At 44.6% G+C, this 20,186-nt stretch overlaps 1 protein-coding gene across 4 annotated transcripts in view; it reads right to left on the reverse strand.

Annotated features, from left to right (window-relative positions):
• Window positions 1-647: 647 nt before the first annotated feature.
• TSNARE1 (t-SNARE domain containing 1) overlaps window positions 648-20,186 on the reverse strand; it is a 1,594,453-nt gene continuing 1,574,914 nt past the window's right edge. For 3 of the 4 annotated variants that reach the window (XM_069621721.1, XM_069621722.1, XM_069621723.1), the window contains 2 exons: window positions 1,966-2,482; window positions 784-1,494 (listed from right to left, as the gene is read on the reverse strand). In XM_069621721.1, the coding sequence (XP_069477822.1) occupies window positions 935-1,494; window positions 1,966-2,482 (1,077 nt within the window). In that variant the 3' untranslated portion in view covers window positions 784-934. Of the gene's footprint in view, window positions 1,495-1,965; window positions 2,483-20,186 lie in introns of all 4 variants that reach the window. The other variant, XM_069621720.1, reaches the window with a different exon arrangement.

Genomic DNA, 20,186 nt, shown 5'->3' on the forward strand with positions numbered 1-20,186 from the left:
AGGGAGGCAAGATTGGAAAAAAAGAAATAGCAGGGGGAAGAACGCAAATTTCAAAGAAAGAAGCCTGTGCAAGCTGCCAAGTCTGTTCACGTCAGAGCGGAAAAAGGGACTGAGGTGAGGCGATGGAGGGCGGGGCCTATTGGGAGTGCCCATGCGCGCTATACTAAATTTAAAGGTGAAGCTCATATTCTTTGCTGCCAAAAGGTTCTGTTACCGTCCCCATGTTGGGGGACGCCCTCAAGGATGGAGGGAAGGGGACATGACACATGAGTAGAGCTGGCTAAAGGAAAGCCAGCCTTTAAAGGAAAGGAACAGTGTGTGAAAATTAATATTATGGGAGTTGCTATTTGTTCTTAGCAGTTAGGCCTGGGAGGCTTGTTCATGCCACCAGTAATTGTTTGCTGACAAAATGATCAAAAACTAAGCCACTAACTTTAACACAGAGGCAGAATTTATCCTGTAAACAATTCACAGTGAGCTTGAGAAGCTGCTGGCAGTCATCTGAGGTGTACTGCAATTTACAGGAAAAGGGAATGATGGCCTACACATCTTGAAAGTGGACCTGAATATTTCTTTTCAAAATGAAACCAAAATGAGCTGCACTAGCAAAATAAATATGACTGGAGGGTTATTCATTTTTTTGTTTAGTTTTCAATTTATGTATGAAAAATAACTTTCAAAGTAAAAACATACAAAATAGTTCCTGGTAAATGGGCAGTACCAAATATAAAACACAACCCCATCCCCATTCTGGGAAAACAGGCTATTCGTATTTACAGTATATATGATAAGAGGCAGTATTTATACACTATAAAAAAAAGCTAACATTGCGACTGAGATACAGACTAACGGATGTGTTAGTGCATCATAAAATGTCTTTGTTCTAAATTATTGTCCTTTTGAAGTTTATTTTCACTTGGAAATTAAGGATTGTCTAAATTTCCTCCTCCACCTTTAGGATCATCCCAGAGAAATCTTCAACCCCAGACGAGCCCAATGACTCACTGCCAGGTCTACAATTTGGGTGGCGAGTCAATGTCCCTGTCTTTCGATCCTGTACAAAGTGCACAGTTTCCTTTTGTGGGTGGCGATTGTCCACCAACCTTTCCAGAGTTCTGTTTAGTGACTCTACACTGTCCGCCAACCTTCTATTCTGCTCAACTAAATTCTCCAAAATGAGGTTCTGCTGGATCATGAGTGAACTCTGCTGCTGATACCAAGTGGACAAGAGTCCGTTCTGTTGCAACTGAATCCCCATCAACTGGTTTTCAAACTCAGAAACCTCATATTTCCTCTTGGCATGCTGGTTTGTTTGGCAGGCCCGCCTTCGGTAAGGAGCCCTAGTCTGTATCTGTGGCGAGGAAGCTGGGGACGGCGAAGATGGTGACGTGTGGACCTCCCGGTGCTGGTTGAAGATGTTGGACTCTGGCGCTTGGGGCATTTCTACTGTCCGCAGGGGCACCCAGGTGCAACTAGGTGTCTCCTCTTCATCATCTGCAGGGATCAAAATATTAGATCATGAGTCCTCTGCACGTAATCAATTAAAACAACCTCATTTCACTAGTGAATGAAAGACATTCTAAGGGGTTATTGGATGACATTTGGGGCGTTATAAGAGTAAAAACCCAATAACTGTTAATCTTACTTTATCACGGTATTTACAATAGTTCAATGGCTATGCTTTATAGACACTGTCTTTTTTTGTGTATACTAATTTCGGACAACCAGTTAAAGTTGTTCCAACACACATAATGCAATAGGAATGACTTAAAAGACAAGCACTATTTGCTGAGATCGTATCCCAATTTGACAGTACAGTTTTAAGAATTTTAGCAGACAATAAGCATAAGGTTACTTTATGGTGCAATATAAGAACTAAAGACACCTTGACTAAGAATGGCTCAGATTTCTGCACCAGTCTGCGGTTTGCAATGGTCTAAAAGTGATTATTTCTGTACTGTTTACCTGACTGAAGCTCCAGGGCTATGTGTGGTGCATCAATCTCCACCTCATTTTCTTCCTCCTTTTGCTCTTTCTGCTCCATTGGCTCTTGTGGCTCCTTCTCATCCTCCTCCTGATCTTGCTCATCATCATAACTGATTCTGGCCCAAATATTTTTGTTACCACGGCTCCGTCTGACAAGTGATTTTCTTGACATTCGTGTTGAGCCCAGGTCATCGGGAGCAGCCACTGACCGGCTCATCACTGCTAGCTTCTCCTTTGTGCGTCTTTTCATGTCATCCCACCTTCTCCGCAGATCTCGAGTGGTCCTTGGGGACCTTGCTATTGTGTTGATCTTCTTTGCAATGTTAGACCAGATCCTTTCCCTCTCTGGTTGGCTCAAGTTGACTCTCTCGCTCCCATAGAGCTTTCCATGACTCTTGGTCACTTCTGCCACCAATATTTGAAGTTCGGCTGCAGAAAACTTCTCCTTCCTCTTCCTTGGCGTGCAGGACATTCTATAGCTGCTCCTCTTGTGAAACTAAACAGGAAGTGGAATTTGATGCTTGATTCTGGTGACCATGACAATTAAAGTTTTCAAGAAATCATACTGTAGGCTTATCTGATGACAAGATGCACAATCGATATGCAGAGTAACAATGCAGCTAAGAATTTGCATGTGTAAAACACTCAAATATTGTTAATTTAAGAAGACACAAATCAATACCTCCTATCATACTGCATTACACATTTTTCATATACGTACGTTTTGAACATGTATAACTCTGTACAACAATGGATGGAGTTATTTACACATGTGGAACTCTCTTGTACCAAATTGTGGGTGTTCTGTGACCTAACGACAGGACCGGAAACAGAAGTGCTGCTTAAACAAATGCATGCACATCTTCTTGCACACCTACTTGCCACATTCAGCTGTGCATCAACCCAGCTTCCGCTCCACAGTGAAACCATATAAAAGAGCTGGCCTAAGGATGGTAATAGGTGTAGAGGGTTGGTGTTGCTGCTTAACTATGAGCGAGCCACAAAACAACTACTACGCCAGTCTGCTGAAAGGTGAATTCATCATAAAAAATAGATCAGGGCAGAGACTACCAGACACCTTGTTTTAAGCAAGGATGTTTTCAAGAACTTCCAGACCAAAAACAGGACAATATCTACAGTAAATGGGACCTACAAAACAAGTGAGCTGTGATGCTACACAAATTGGTCTTCATAAGATTAGATCTTTAAGGCCTAATTCCATTTTGGTTATGATCAAGTGAGCTCTGACTATTTTTGGGGCGACCAAGACATGTGTGCTCCGAGGACCGCCTAATACAATAGTCTGCTGATCTCAATACAGTGGCTTTGTTGCTCTAGTTACTCCTTTGTAGAACCCCATAGGCTACAAAAAGAAGTGATGGTGCCCTAAAAAGGAATGTTCCCAGGTGATATGTATGGATTCACCACTCTTTGAAAAACCTTGTTGCTGCCAAGGAGGAGAGTATATGTGTAAGACGGGGTAAAGACATGTTTGTTCGCTGCTTTAAAGAGCTTTTGGAATATTAGTCCTGCATAATAAATAAAAGTTTGATTTTAAAAAAACAGATTTTCTTTGTCAGGGTTCACAAAGAAGGCTGTCTTTTTGGAAGGAAGACCTTGGAGACTATTCATTCCAAGGATGTGTGCATTCATTCCGAAGTGCCAAGTTGAAGTCCAAGGGTTGGGTAGAGTGCGTACAGGTGGTGGGGGATTTTAGGGAAAGCCCTGAATATGGGAGCATAGGCCAAAAGGTGCTGCTTTATGGCCATATTTGAGATAGAGACAGATTAGGCTGGTAGAGGACCTGCAGTCCTGGGGCAGACCTTTTACTACGTAAAGCCCATTATGAGCTGTATTTTCTCATTTGAAATGCAGCAGTAATAACAGCCCGGCGAAAGCTAAAGAACTTTACCATTCTCGCCTGACAGAATTAACAACCATCCTAACCGGCGAAGGAAGGGACAAGAGTGAAACGGGAGCTGTCAGGTTGGTGAAATCAGAATTTGTGAGCATGACTGGAGATTCTGAATTGCTTCATCACTCTGGGAATTAGTAGAAATGATGAAAGGCATATAGTAGTTCCCTTGACTACAGAGAAAACCATCTATTAAGCACCTGCTTGCACAGCCCATCCAAGAAGCAAATCTGCTATCTATTCAGAGGCCTTGGAGGATAGTCTGTCCGATAAGTTGTTCTCAGGGAGCTGATCTTGCGAGAGTCCACTTTCAACTCATTTCACCAGATAGATTGAAGAGGTGGCCTAGGGAATGTGTTACCGCATGCAGTGGTTGTCTTTGTTTTTTTGCATGTGACATTATTTTTCTAGAAGTATGTATGTATATCTTTCAGGACCAGAAAGGTTTTTTATCCTAATGAATGGGCATCTTCAATGGGAAGAATTCCTTGGACTAATAGAGTATGTTTTATCTACTAGTGTTGGACTAATCCCAAATAAGCTTCTAGAAGTAGCAATATCTTTTTGCCGGTGGTTATTTGGCACCACATACATTTATGAGGCCATGAAAGCCTCCAAAACCACCATGCTAATATCTGAGGGTAACTGTACTCTGTATTGGGCAGTGAACGGTTCTTGGTGAGGGGAGTGTGATGAATCCCTCAATATCGTCACCTTTCCCCCAGAGGGTTGACCTTCCCATGGGGCCAGGGAGGTGAGGCCCATACCTGATAGTCCCCCTTGAGGTGGTACTCAGCGGGAGGATCCCATGGGAGGGGATCCCTTCTGTGGGAAAGGTGAAGACTATCGAGGTAGAACACGGTATGACAATTACCATACTACCCCCAAAACCACATCCACACACACTGCGAGGACCGCTACATACCAAACCTCTGTACCTCTTCTTTCTGCTCATAGTTACTTAATGCAGTGTAGACCCGTTTATGAGTGTGTGGAAAATCATACCGTGATGAAGAAGAGGGAGGAAGGTTATGGCTTTGTAAATACTGACACAAGGAAGGAGAAAAGAGGAATGAAGAGCCCTCCGCGGAACCAGAGTCAAGATACTCCTTCACATGATCTGGCCAAAGAGAAAAAAGCGAGGAAGGATTTCTCTATGTGTATGATCCTCACTGGAGGAACCGCGAGCTGCCATGCGAGGAACAGGGACCGAGGGAGACCAGGACGCTGAGCAGCCAACCTATGCTGCTGACACCCACAGACCACATCGGGAGAAGTAGGTATCTGGCGGCGAGTGGGGGAAAGTACCGCTACACCTGTGAGGGACCCAGATATGTGGAGCCACTGCACGACTTCAAGGGGCAAGAGAAGTCGAGGGCCAGCGAGAGAAGCCCGGAGAGGCTGAGAGCTGATGAGAAACTCGCAGAGACCAAGAGCTGGCGAGAGAAGCCTGGAGAAGCTGGGAGCTGGGGAAAGAAGCAGCCCATGGAGCAAGGGTAAGGAGCGAGCCCCTGGGGGAGAAAAACTATAAAGCTAATGATTGGGAAAGTGCTCTACAAAACAGGGGACAGTGCGAAAACCCTAGGACCCCCACAAGTGAAAGAGAAGACCAAGGGAAGAGAGATACCTTTTTACAAGAGAAGACCGGGGGAATAGAAAGATACGCTCTGTCAAAATCACAGACATCATTGGGAATGCAAGAAGAGAGCCTAAGAAAGGATTGGGGAAGAGAAATCCTCCTGTTTTTTTTGGAACTGTGGAAAGTTGCCCAAGTTGACCTTGGAAAGAAAGACCTCCCCTTCTAACTGTGTGAAATTACCTTGGACGGTCTAGTGACAGCCAGGAGAAGGAGGAGAACTCCTCCACAGTCACAAACTGCCAAAACGCATTCAGAAGGACGAAATCAACTTTCTAGAATCAGGGTGAAGCTATTATTATAGTTTTCTTTTGAAGTGTGAGGGACGGAAATAGGTTTGGAGAAGTGGACTATTTGTTTTTGGATGGACATTCCGACACTATCCTTAGTTTTGTTGGAGGCAGGGCAGCCCCTACTTAACTATAGGGACAGATGGGGATTCCATTTCATTCCCATAACCGTTTATGACCAGAGAAATGTCCCTGAGGTTAAAGCTTGGATGTTTTTCAGTGGTGGTGGTATTTCATTGCTTTTTGGACCTCCACATGAGACAGCAGCTTGAGGTTGTAGAGGTTCACGAATTACTGGATGACATCACTGAGAATAGGTCTAGGAATGATAAATTAAAAGGTCAGAGACCTCTCCCATTTCTTTGTAGGGGAACCTTCTATGGCAATGATAGAGCAAACCCTCGAAGTGTCTGTGGTAGAAGAAATTTTGTTCAAGTGTGCCAACATTTCAGAAATGATTATACCAAGAGTCTGTGCACTGGTGAGCAGTGTAACTGAAGCTAAAGCGTGGAATGTAATGCAGATGTTTGAACACCTGAAGAAGAAAATACTGGAAACTTTGATAGCCTCTGATTGGACATCCTGGGGACTGCATTGCATCCTATGTCCATAGAGTAGATTTCGGATAAAAGGGATTGGATTAAAAAGATGCAAATGCAGGTGACAAAGCTCAAAGTCAAAGACTATCATAAGTTTATGTATGTGCATTAACCTTGCTCATCAAATGGCAAATTCCTTCATGTATCCTGGACTTCCTGTTGGAGGGAAGATGCCAACAATCAAGCTTGCCACTGCAGTGAAATTGTCTGAGCCCCTGACCTAGCAGAAGGGTCTGTGATGGGACTTTTATTATTTAACCTTTCCTGTTCCAAAACTTTACACTTGGTTTGGCAATGGCAGAATTCCATTTGAGAAATGTGTGAATTTGTAGCCATGTGTGGGGGGTTTTAACCAGCCTCATTGCAGCTCACCTGGTGCGTGCAAGTATAGACCCACCAATGTTTGAATTATTTTATCCCAGTGTTTCCAGGGGTGGTCCTCTTGGTAGTGGTAAAAAGCAGGGTAGTGCTACAGATTATGTCAGTGAGTTACGTGAAACTAAAAAGCTTAATTTATTTGGACCGCTGCTTTTATGGCCTACCTGGTTTCTCTTCAATTTGGATGGGAACAGTGTGGAGTATTGATTATTCCACACAAGGTGTTTCTTTAAAGCATTTTAAAATGTGCCGTTTTCCCAAGGCAGATATTGGAAAGACTACCCTTTTTGGGGGATGAAAGTTAGTTTGGCTAAACTCATTGCTTCTCAAGCCTTAACCATCAAAGCTAGGTGCTTTTTGGTGCTTGCATTATCAGTGGAAGCTGCGTCTCTGTCATCATTTAAACTTTGACGCCTCTACTATTGGCTTCAGGGGAAGGATAGAATTATAGAATCAATGACAGTTTAGTTGGCTTCAGGCCCTAAAGAGAACAGGAAGAGTGCATTCCTTGTAGCAGCCTTGTGCACAGATTCTAGCTGCCATGACAGAGGCTCTCATGCACCTCCACCAGAGAACCTGAAAAAAGATGGTCCCAGCATACAGGTCTTCCCAGTTGATCATGTGACTAGGTTGTCCACTGCAGGTCACCAGTGCATAATGCCATTCCATTCTGGAAGCACTTCAGGGTATTCTTGCCTGGGTATTGATAATAAGGGCGGAACTTGTCTGAATGTGCAAACAAGAAACACACAACATCCATTCTGCATGATTTCTATAACCCCAACAACATATATCTAACCATCCCACGTCAACCATACGTCATGCACCCTCATACTCATTCATGTAAACAATGCAGTCCTCCATTCGCCAGGGACAGATCTCATCATGATGCACTCAATTTCTTGTTCAAAGACAAACTATTTTCCTCAACCACAAAACACATCTACCACATCCTTGTTCCCACAGGGTACAGCATCCTGCAGAGCGGCAGCACAGAACCACTCTGTAATCTCCAAAATGTCTTCAGTCTGTACCCTCCAATTTTCACCTCCATCGACCGTCCTGCCAGTTCCTCAACAACAAATACAGACAACTATCTTCCACCTTTTCAAATGACCTTCCCAGACCAACAAAGACATCTTTTGACAAATTGATATATAGACCATTCTACAACAACATCCCTAAAACTCTGTTATAGGAATGTCAAACTAACGGCAAACAATAAAACCTGACACCCATTCCTTAAACTCAACGTGGCATAGAACTTAATGACATCAAGCGAACACTTGCTTTTAACTGAGTCCTCAGACATTGAATTCTTATCAGCCTTACTTCAGTGCAGGACAGACCATGATGCAATGCCCATCCAACTTTTCCAGCACAGCACCCAACCACTGAGGCCAATCAAAACCATCACTCATCACTTCACTCTGTTAACTTCTCCATGAGCCACCTACAAGAAAACCGCATCTGTCTAGCATTCACGAACAGCCTCATGAGAGACAACTACGCCTTTCTAAAAGCTGTGACTATCAATGTCATCACTGAGGAAATCCTGTACCAGATCAACAGCATAAACAGATTGGCACCACAATGAGTTACGAAAAAGAAGCACAGCATGCACGAATCCCAATTATCAGAAGACCTCTATTAACTGAAGTCCCTAAGCGTATCTGCGGAACCCGATGACCACTGCCAAAAATACCTAGTATGCAGTGTCTGTAAGAGTAAAAGCCTGGGCACTCTTCAAAACCTGCAAACACTGCAACAACCCCCTAATTAAACCTGCAATACCAGAATCTACAACAATCTGTAGCGCCAACAACTATTTCTTCACTGACAAAATCAGCAAGATCAGGGGAGACAATTTGAACTGCATCAAAGACATTTCCCAAATCCCATCTCACAACCTGTTCAAATAAACCACATTTAAGGCGATGCACCCAGAAAGACCTAACCACGACCCTCAGAAGTACATTTTGCCAAGGGAACATTATACGCAGCTCACTGGTAAAATACAACTTAAGCCCTTATTCCCCTCCTTCAAACTATCAATGTTTTGTTTACTCTAGGGATCTTCTGAAATGCTAAGAAATCATCCTACAGGTTTACCAAGCACATTTCAGATAAAACACACCCTCTTCTAAGAGACTACACATCCCCCAAACGAAACTACATGTCCACACTCACACCACTATCACGCTGGATGTGCCTGCTAACCCATTTTATACAGCACTCGGTTTATAGTTGATTTGTATTGTATAAATCACTATACATACAAGCATCTTTTGAGTAAGTGGTAGGGCTGGCAAAGATGTGGATCTGAAGTGTGTTAATGTGCCAGCCCTGTTGAGAAAAGACATCTTACTAGCAGCAGAAGAGAGATGGAGATGCTACAGAACCCAGAACCGCCAAGGAAAAGCAAAGAGTGGAGGAACTGCATGACCTGAGAGATAATGAAAGCTACCGGAAGGTTGAGGGAGCTCATTGAGATGCTGAACCCATTTAGTCATATGTGGAATTGCAACAAGGGTCGGTGTCAGAATCCACCAACCGGAGAGGCTAAATTGTGTGTTCTGTTACCATACTTATCAAGACAAAACAAGTTGAGGATAATGTGGTAGGAATCAAACGAAAGAGGGATGCGGTTGTGCAGCTGGTCCTACCGAGAATGTGCTAGCAAGGCTTGAAGTGACTGACAATTGCACCACCAAAGAAGAGGAGAACTTACTTTGAGTTAGAGAGTACCTAAATGAATAGAGGGCTCAGAATAATCAGTCAAATAGTCTTGGAGTTATGTTTATGAGAAGATTTGTTTTAAAGGCCTAAACCCTAGTTGCTCAAAACTGTTATCGGGACTATCAAAATAGGAGCAGAACCAGGTCAGCATAGAAATGGTATCTACCTGCCCACCAGAGGTGAGACGGCAGACGTCTGGCTCAACCGCTGGAGTGACCACATCTAACCAGTAAGTAACTTAATTGCCTTCTGGACAGTTACTCTGACCTTACCTACGAGTAAACAAGTCAGGTGATTATCTCTGGGATTTAACACTTTATGGAACGCCTCCCCTCTGCACCTTCACCACTTCACTTTGCAGGATACATCTCTTTAGTAATTGGCCTTGTGAAATAAGCCCAATTCATTTATACGGAGCATGTAGAGCCAGTAGCTCCCAATAAGTATGCAGAGTATTTGGCAGACAGCAAGCAAACTCACTTGTGAACAAGGCTGAATGTCTGCCAGCTGCAGCAAACAACAGCACAGACAGCGCAGTTTAAAATCTGGCTTGTGATTAGCTGGAACTACAAGGATGGAAAGAAGCAACAAAAGACAATATGCATGAAGGCACAGAGGCTGTTATGCTGAGAGGAAGGGTGGCCTCAGAGGAATGTGAGCATGATCAAAGTATTTTGAGACCCACTGGTGGAAAGAAATTAACTGGGTTGATGCAAAGTTTTGCAGCGAGGTAGTTCAGTGACATGTGCAAACTTTGATTAAACAGTCATCAATAATGCAGTTTTTAGCCTGGCCACTACATAGCAAGACATCCACATAGAAAAAGCAAGACATGTTAGGACCTGCATGATGCCAGCACACCACATTTCTGAACTGTTGAAGGACTCTGGGGTAAAGTAGGTTAGCAATTCTATTCTAAGAGTGATCATGGAGCATAAAAGGCAACAACTGCCTCCATTTTGTATTTTAATAGGGCCAATCCACCACAGGTAAATGGACAGAAGTTACTCACCATAGCGTCTGTACTCAGAGTCCTTAATCACCTTTCCTCCATACTCATGAGATGTCATCCCTGCAGAAACCACACCAGAGCTTACTTCCAGAAAAAACATATTAACCAAAAAGCAAGCGGAGGGAAAGCACAAGAACGGCTGCGTGCAACTTCACCCCCACTGACCCTGCTGTGCTCTGGCTATGTCCTCCATTTTCTTTCATTCGCTTAGGTTAAGCCTAACAAATGTCTAACGTGTAATAGGGAGGGTAATATGGAGGAAAGAAGACCAAGAAGGAGTACAGATGTAACTACCTTGAGTAACTTCTATATACTCCGGCGTCCCATCAACTTCCCTCCATATACATGGGCGAATTCAAAGTAGTAAAACTCAGGGAGGTTGGACTTGAGCCCTAAACTACAGGTTCTTCATAGCAGCCCATATCAAACTTACTTCAGATGGACTACTGTGCCCCCCGTCACAAAGGTGCAATACATGGCGTGTATGAGGAACCTGTGAACATATCCAACAGTGGTACTTGCAGAAATACAGTCATGGGAGATACTTTGACCAAAATGCTGGATAATGTTGTGGTGAAGATCAAACGGATGCAGCAGAGGATACAAAACTGGAGACTCTTGAAGGCCTGGCTGCAAAAGTAAAGATGGTGATTGGTAATATAGGATCACGAAGGACAAAAGGTTTGACAATGTTCTATCTGATGTAGTCCTCGTTCTCACAAATTACTCATCTTAGATATATCATCTCCAGCACCAGCTTTTATTGGACATTTTTTCAGCCACTAAGGGGGGGGGGTGCAGTGCAACTATGCTCCGAGTCGTTTGCGCCTGTGACTCTTGATAGGATGTCATGGACAGTATGCATGCAGCAGGCAGTGCCCCATGACCCTAGTTCTGCCGTTTTCTACTAGTACTCATCTAATGAGGGATCGAAGAACACCAAATGGGTGAACAAGCAATCCTTCTTAGGGCACGGCAAGGTGGGTGATGAGGAATCTGAGGGAGGAAGTCCTAATCAATCAGAAAGAACATTATTATTATAATTTTTATAACGCGCTTAATACCGAAGAGGTTTCCGAGTGCAGACCTAGGATTCAAATCTGTGTTGCTCTGCGTCGTCTTGCTGCCAAGACAAGTGTGTTGCAACTGAGCTATACTATCCGTGCTATACTAGAGTATTATTTCATCCTCTAATTCATTCCTTCCTCACACAGATACCTCAGCTTCGAGAGACTACCCAAGCAGTACAGAAGCAAGGAGGAGATTAAGTGTCCTAACGTGATAGAGAGTTCTAAAATAATATGTGTTTAAGACGTGAAGGAACGTCAAAGTATCTGACAGATGTCCAAAAGGGGTAGGCCACTTACAAGCAAAGCATTGGCCTCCAACATAATGGCAGCAGGCACTTCAAATGTTAGAATCTGGAGTCAGGGCCAAATTAGCCTTTCTCCCTAGTGATGTGATATTGCGGCACTTAGAAGTAGGAGGATTCTGGCAAAAAGTGCTATTTAAGAATAAAAGATTATAACGAGTACACCAGACAGATATGAGCCCTTCAGACATTACATTCCAGGCCAGATTGTTAACATTTAAAATGCAGAGGATGGGTCACCTGGACAGTGACAGTGGCACCAAGAAAGACCTGGTACCCGTCATGGTGTTCCTCCTCTGAAACGAACAGTAGGCGAGAGCCTGATCAGAGTTCAAATAGTGAAGTGTTTCCCTCTGTTAAGATGGATGAGGTGGCGGTGCCAGCCTGAAACAACCCTGGGAAAGGGGGGCTCACAATCAAATTCACATTCCCTTGAGTAAGACGCTGTAAGGAGGCTTAACTGGAAGAGCTTGTAGTATGCTCACCCACCTAGCAAACGTGATGACGATTAGGGGTGGGCAAAATGAGGCAATCAGGCGTTGCGTTATTTATGGGTGCCAGTAGCCCTGAAATACAGCGTGTAAGGTCCAAGAATCAGAAAAGGTGCTGCCATTTCCTGGCTAGCATACACAAGGCTACGCCATCCACAACAAGCATGCAGAGGGCACACTCGAAATTAAAGGGCCTTTGGCCCTGGATCAGCAAGGAGACTGTTGAAGCAACAGCTCAGCCTGAGAAACTCTGCATTTAACTTGGCAGGGAAAAAGAATGCATGTAATTTAACAGGAAAACTACAACTAGGTTTGTTTGTCAGAGGGTGGCCCTTCGCTTCTATGGTGGGCAAATGGGATATAGGCATAAACGGAGTGACTTTCTGAGGATGCCACCACATGATGCTAGACAGCTACCCCAGTGATTTAAACATGGGCTTGGGAGCATTGAGATTCTCCTTAGACTCATTGGCTTGAGCACAAAGTGGTTCTTGCCATCAAACTACATGATCAAGGAGTTGGGTCTGAATGTCTGGGGGCAATGTCCGAAGTCAGGAATCCCCGAGAAGAACAGATAGTATGACCATTGTATTAGGCATAACTCGAGTAGCAAAAGCTGCCTTTATCTCAGGCATTGGTAGATTCTCTCCAGCCCCAGGGACCTGACTGTCAAGCGAGCATAGGGACCCCTCTCAACTTGAGGCAGGAGGTCTACTAGCGTGCTTGCCAGAGGCATGGTGAGTGAGTTGAAAGACCCTAGTCTCTGCACCTTCTAATGATGCCTGGCTGTAATTGTCAAGTACCACTTAAAATCACCCCGTACCCAACACCTTCTACGATTCTGGCCAGTGCTCCATTTCGTCTTTTGTAGGACTTCTGCATACAGAAACCCTTGCGGTGGAGAGAGATGCAGGCAATCCACCACCAAGGGAGGCAGCAGCAAACATGCAGCAAGCAGAACTTTGCTCGTGGGGGACCAGTCGTCAGGCAATTCATCTCGCACTGAAAACTAATTCAGTTATTTACCTTCCACTAAGTGAACTTGCGGGGTAGAGTGTAGTATATAGTGCCAGAAGAGTATAGTAGAGAGTAGTGACAGCAGTGCATATGGGAGAATAGTGGACAGGGGAGTGGAGAGTACTGGTAGTGGAGAGTAGAGTAGTAGAGAGGGAGCGTAGGAGTAGACATGAGACCATTGGGGCGAAAGACTGTGGACAGAGAGAATGGTCGGAAGAAGAGAAGGGAGGAGAGTAGGAGAAAGGGAACAGAAGAAAATAACATCAGGGCAAGGAGTACAGATGCATGGAAGGTAAATACTGAGTGTGAGTGACAGCTGGGTGATTGGAAGGCACCACTTCTTAAGATCATTGAAGAAAATAACATCGGGGCAAGGAGTACAGGTGCATGGAAGGTTAACACGGAGTGTGAGTGACACCTGAGGGACACTTCTTAAGATCATTCTTCTTGTGGAACCTCAGGTTAGGATCCACCTAAAACACACTGGAGGGAGTAAGAGAGAATGCGCGTGCCTTTAGGCCCTCATCACTAGCCAAAAAGACCATAGAAAGTAGGGGTTACTGATCTCGAGCAGCCACTGACCATCTTGGGTATTAAGGAACTCTGGCTACAGTGGGGAAGTAAGTTCATGAGAAGAAAAGAGTGTGACGGCTCTTAGTGTGACCCTATTAAAAACTTTTAAAAACAAAAACCTTGAACTGTCTTCGAGAATTGGTGAGTGTTTTAGGGCATCTGTGGCACACTCCACAAAGTGGGAGTACCTGGCCAGGGCACAGGTGGAATTGGCAGCGCTGAAAGCAAAGCAGTCAGAAGCAAAAAACCTGTGACCTATGCCATGGAGATTTTTTGTGCTTCCTTTCTGGGGGAAAAAAACCGAAAGGCATTGATGTCAGTGACTATTTCTGTGGAGGAAGGTCTAAAGCTTTGCAGAACACTCAAGGGGGGACGGGGGGGTCTTAGAGCGCATTGCCTGACAGAAGCCATGGTGTTCCATGCTGTGCTCCTCTGCAAGGCAGTAAAGACAAAACAAGTAGGGGGTCTGAGGCTGCCATCTGCCTTATGCAATCCCAGATGCCCTTTTTTAGGGGAATAGGTATGACACCGTTACAAAAATGTCGGTAGCTAGTAGCGTTCCTTAAGCTGTCTACAGTGCATGGGAAAAAACTGTGGTCATGAGGCGCTGCTGCCTCCATATACACATGCCACTGTCATTGGCAGCATTGGTGCTAAGCGGAGATGACACACAGCAGCACTGGACCTCCTGAAGGCGGAACAAGTTTACACATGACAGGTGGTGCTGGAGAAGATCTAGCTAAGTTGAGGAATCTGTGGCAGGAAGGGATCCTTTAGAAACACCCATTTGATGGTTATGGAGGTGTGCCAGTGGACGTGAATGCTATTAGCAAGATGACAGATTGAGGAATCCGGTCCAAAGAGCAGAATATAAGAAGAGCAATGATGGGGTTTAAGAAGGGCAGACTGGGAGAGAGCAAGCACATTTGGGATTTGGGAGTCTGAGTGGGAGAGGAGAAAGTCACGGTGGGACATTGGCAAGGAGTGAAGATTATGGAGAGACTCTGGTAACAATGAAAGACAATGGTGAATGTAGGTATACCAAAGGAGACACAGAACGTGTGCGTTCAGATTAGGCATGCTAATGTCTGCGAGACAGAATATTAAGGTGCTGTTCCCTGGAGGACTGCAAGGATGCTGAAAAACAGAGTGAAGCAGAGAAATGTCATGAATGGCCACTCGAGAAGGTGCATCACAATGAAAATAAGCATTATTCATTTGTGATAGCAACACATTTGGCTTAGAAGTTGGGGGAGTGCCAATCCTCTACAGGTCCTTAACTTGCAGCTGGACAAAGTAGTAAGCAGTGGGTGAGCTGTGTGCTGGTTAAGGTAACACTTGAAGGGCAATGGCTAGTCGTGGTTAACATCTGTGGTCCCAATGAAGGCAAGCCAGGGATCTTTGTAGGTGTGTTCCTTAGTGTGCAGATATTTTGGCATGTGGCTTTGTGATAGCAGGGTACTACAAGACCACACATTTTGGATGGGCAGGTCTTCGTAGATGATGTAATCCACCTCAAGGGCATTCCTTGCATTATGAGCTACTGGATGCATGGAGAGTCACATCCAGGGAATATGCCACACACATTCTGGTTGTATGTCCATACTGGTGAGGTGAGCACTAATGGAAGGAGTGCAGGAGTAATTGGTGCCCTAGACAACGGTGGATCATGCCCTGGTGCTTATGGAATTGGAGTTTCCTGGTGTGGGTAGGAAACTGATGTGAAAGTGATTCGAGCCAGATGGTATTACGGACTTTCCAAGTCTAATTTCATCAGAAAATCGAGATCTACTTCAGTATAAAATGGGATAACAGCATGGGATGCAATGAAAAGTTTGAATAGGGGACATAGGAGGGGATTAGTAAAACCATAGGGAATTGTCTGACACCGAGGAAGACGAAATAAGCTGAGTAACAAACTGGAGCTCAGAGGTCTTTAGGTAAAATTGGAATATTGGAAACTAAATGTCATGTGGAAGGTCAAGTGTATGTCTGCAAATGTATTAGTTAGAATGTTGGCCCACATCGAGAAGCACGAGAAGGCACTGGCATGGTTAGTGTAAAAGGTGGCTGAACTCAGGGGTGCAAGACAGTCAGAACGTCCTGGTATGGCAGCTGGTAGCCCATCAATGGGGTCTTTCTAGTTACAGACCCAAAGTATCCCATTTCAAGACTACACTGTTGACGTGTACCTGGGTAGTTGAACCATTACCATAGAGAACGAAAAGGTGGATTGTTTCATTACCACAGAGGATTTTCAAGGCAGTAACAAAAGACCTACGTTCGGGAAAGGTGCTTTAGAAAGACTGACTCAGAGTTCAGTAAAGAATAGAAGAGATGGGTGTTGGTGAAATTGCATGACATATCCGGGGGTTTTGGAGTGGTGGACAAACACCAGATAGCATGGAAGATGTATGCATCAAAGTACAACTGAAACCAGACAAGGCCTATACCCTATGTGGTTCTTTCAGGCAGCTGAAATTAATTAAGATGGATACTAAGATCCTAGCCAAACTCAAGCTAAAAGTACTACTTCCCGGATGCAGAAAAAGATACACTAAGACCACGCTAGGAAAATCCCAGGGAGGTCCATAGCTATAAACATTACCAGACTATCCAACATGGCACTCTGTCATCATGTTCAACATGATGGGAGAATGCTGGGTTATAAGTGAGGAGGTGTTAATGGACCTAGATGCTTGGAAGGTGTTCTATTCTGCGTCTGGGGTAAAAGGCTGACATCTTCTGAAGCACCTTGGATTTGGGGACTACATGCCTAATCTAGCTCGGATTCTCACATCCAAAGCCCCAAGGGATGACCACTCTCCCTGCATCTATTCCATTTGTCGATTGAGAAATGGGCAGTGAACATCCAGGGATATAGAGTCAACAATAGCTTCACATGCTGTGGACAGTATGTTCCACATGTGAATGCTGAGGGAAGACCTGGCCGGTGCATTTGACACAGTATGCTTCTACGTATGTATGGAATATACAAAGTGTAAAAATAGCTGGGAAGCAATGAAGCACTGTACATAGGGGACACTCCCAGAGGTTACAGGTAAGGGTGCAGGGGTAGCAGTGGGTGGGGATGGATAGAGGGGGAACCAGCCTCAGCAGGGAGCAATTAAGACTGAGTGGAGCGATCATTGAGATGTTTTTAAGAGTACATTCTCTGGATCCTTCCTGAAATGTCAAATAGATGGACATGTCTTATTTGCATTGGTAATGTGTTCCACAGACAGGATGCCTATCAGGAAAATGGCAGTTGCCGGTTTTCCTTCTTGCAGTTCTTTGTTTTTTGCCTGGCAATATTGTGGATTTTGGTGGTCGGCTAACCCCTGGAGATGGTGACGTTCTGAGCCAGTTTTGACCGATTTGTTGGTGATGCAGACTGCCTTCAACATGATGCATGCTTGAAGAAGCAGTACGTGCAACTGCTTTATGATAGGGGAATAGTGGTTGAATGTTCATAGTCCTGTGATGAGACATGCTGCAGCGTGCCTGAGGGATTTTAGAGGTGCCAAGGTGCATCTGGAACTCCTGCCAGTAGGATCAGGGCCTGGGCAACTAGTATGAAAGGCTTAACTTTGCAAAGGAGCACAATCTGGTTACATGCTGCTTCCATCTTTTTAGCAAAGTTTGTTTTGAATACGAGGAAACAGGTAATGGTGGAACCAAAATACCTTACCTTGAGCGACAGTTGAGACATGAATCGGTCGTGATTCATGCCAGTCTGACAATTCTGGACTCAGCATGGTTGGTGGGGCCTCCTAGGAGAATTAACATTGACTTTTTTGGACTGACTTTCAGGTAGGCACTCGACATCCAGGCTTTAATTTTGGGGTAGGGGCGGGGAGAAGCAGATAACACCCAAGTTGATGGACGTCCTTGATGTAATAGAGGCCTAGGTAAAGGTGCATTTCATCTGCATATGGGTCTATCTTGATGTCCAATGTCAGTGAGGAGTTTCCCCAGAGGCTCCCTTTGGAGTATGAAGATGACAGTAGATAAAACAATGAAGCCTTGTGTAATTCAACAGGTTACTGGGTGTTGCTCTGATCTATTGCGTGTCAATCTGGATAAGTTGATCTCTGTTGGAAAGGTAGTAGGCCAACAGCTGAATGACTGTTCCATATGGCCTTTGCGTGTGGTGAGGCTGTTGGGGGGGTAGGAGGGGAGTTAATGGTCAATCGGATCAAAGGCGACCGAGAAGTTCAGGAGGATGATAAAGCTGGCATCTTCCTTGTGCAGTATGTGTAGTGAGTCATCAATAAATCGGATGGTAGCAGCATCTGTGCTGTATCGTGGTCGAAAACACGATTGGTAGTCCTGTAGGAGTCTGAGCTGTAGGATCGTTCCATTCAACTGGATAGCAATGGTCTTCTCAATCACTTTGCCAAACAACAGATGTGTGATGGGGCGAAAGTTGGCCAGGTCATCCATGTCAAGTGTTGGTTTTTTCAGCAGGGAGAGGATCTGGCTTGTTTGCATAGAATCTGGGAAGTGACTTGTGTGAGAGTTGTGTTGATGACTTTGGTGGTGCGAGTGCTACACCTGTGAGGACCTTCACAATGAAGGAGGGTAGGATGTTGTCATTTTAAGTGATGGGTTTGGGTGCTGCAACAGTGTTGGCCAGGACTTGCAGAGTAAATGTCCTGAATGTGCAGACTGGTATTGGTGGCATGACGGAATGTCAATCTGCTGCCTTATCTTTTCTGTGACCAATTTAATTGCCTGCTCTAGAAATTCACTGGGCTAAATCAGAGCTATTGTACCTCTCTGATAAGGCCTCGGCACAGATTTCCGGATCCTCTGATGATAGCAGGAAAATGATTCAGATACCTAGGAATGAGTGTGAATCGATTATGGAACTGCGCCTATCGTAGCAACACAGCACATGTCCAGGGCTTAGCGGAAAGGCAGATTGAGAAATGGATCACACTACCACTACCGATAGTATTACCTAAGAAAAAAATATTATAGTGCCTAAAATCCTGTTTCTGTTGATGAACATAGTGCATACTTCGCCCAGGTCTTTCAGAGATGCAAAGCCATGATGAACAGACAATAAAAGCACCAAAATAGCATAGCAATCCACAATCTGTATTTGATATGTGAGATAAGAAGAATTTGGAACCTGGGTCTATGTAGACATTGTCTGGCAGTGCAACAGTAGTATGCTGAGCAGGGAAGGGCCTACTAAAAACAGGAAAGGAGAGGTAACAGCAGTTGCAACAATGGGAAAGTTACCAAGGCGCAGACTAGATAGGGTGGGGTCCTTGGTATTAACAAAAGTTACCAGGCAGGCAGGAATGAGCTCACTTACGATCCTAGCGATCAAGACGCCTTAAAGTAAGCCTACTCCTGTCTGCAGATCGATGCCAGGAAGGGAAAGGGTGGTCAGGAGGCAGATTTATATTAGGTTGGGAAATTCAAAAATGAGGGACGAGTTGCCAGGGAAAGCAGGTGCACTGAAGTATTGGCAGGTTTGATAAATACTTTGGGCATGGTTGGAAGATGAACTATACAGTTTGTCTATCCTTGTGTATCCTATACAGGCAAGAGGGGGTAAGGAAGGCAGTCAACAGCACTTATAGGTACAGTCAGCCAGAATGAGGGTGACTGGAGTGAAGCATGTCTGTTGACTAGAAAGGTGGCTCTGAACATTAGGTACAGTTTGGTGCATTATTGTGTCCTCGTCCGCTCCTGCATTCCTATACACTGAATACTGAAGCACAAGAGCTGTAACACAAAATGCGCCTGTGTGGGGCACAGCATGCCACATTCTTGTACTTGTTGCAAGACTCTGTGAAGGCAATATGGAAAAAAAGTAGCGTAGGTTAAAGTAGGCATACTTGGTACGCCCAGCCAATGAATCTGGTTACACACCTGGACCTCCTCTCCCGACAAACTTAATTTTATGGCCCTCTCTAAGAGGAGAAGTGCTCTCAGATGGGTGAGAATAGCTTGCTTAGAGTCTTAGGTGGACTGTGTGGACAACCTGCTGATGAAAGGAAGGAGCGTTTTAGAACCCTCCAACACCAAGAAATTCCCTGTAAACATATGCGAAGATTGTAGGTAACATATGGGTTAGTAGAGTAAGGCATGTGGCCTTAGATGAGGGGCAGGTGCACCCAATTCTGAACAGCTGCAAAGCAACAAGAACCAAATAGAT

Source organism: Ambystoma mexicanum, chromosome 5q (genome assembly GCF_040938575.1).
Source record: "Ambystoma mexicanum isolate Mex_15411 chromosome 5q, UKY_AmexF1_1, whole genome shotgun sequence".
NCBI classification, from domain to species: Eukaryota; Metazoa; Chordata; class Amphibia; order Caudata; family Ambystomatidae; genus Ambystoma; species Ambystoma mexicanum.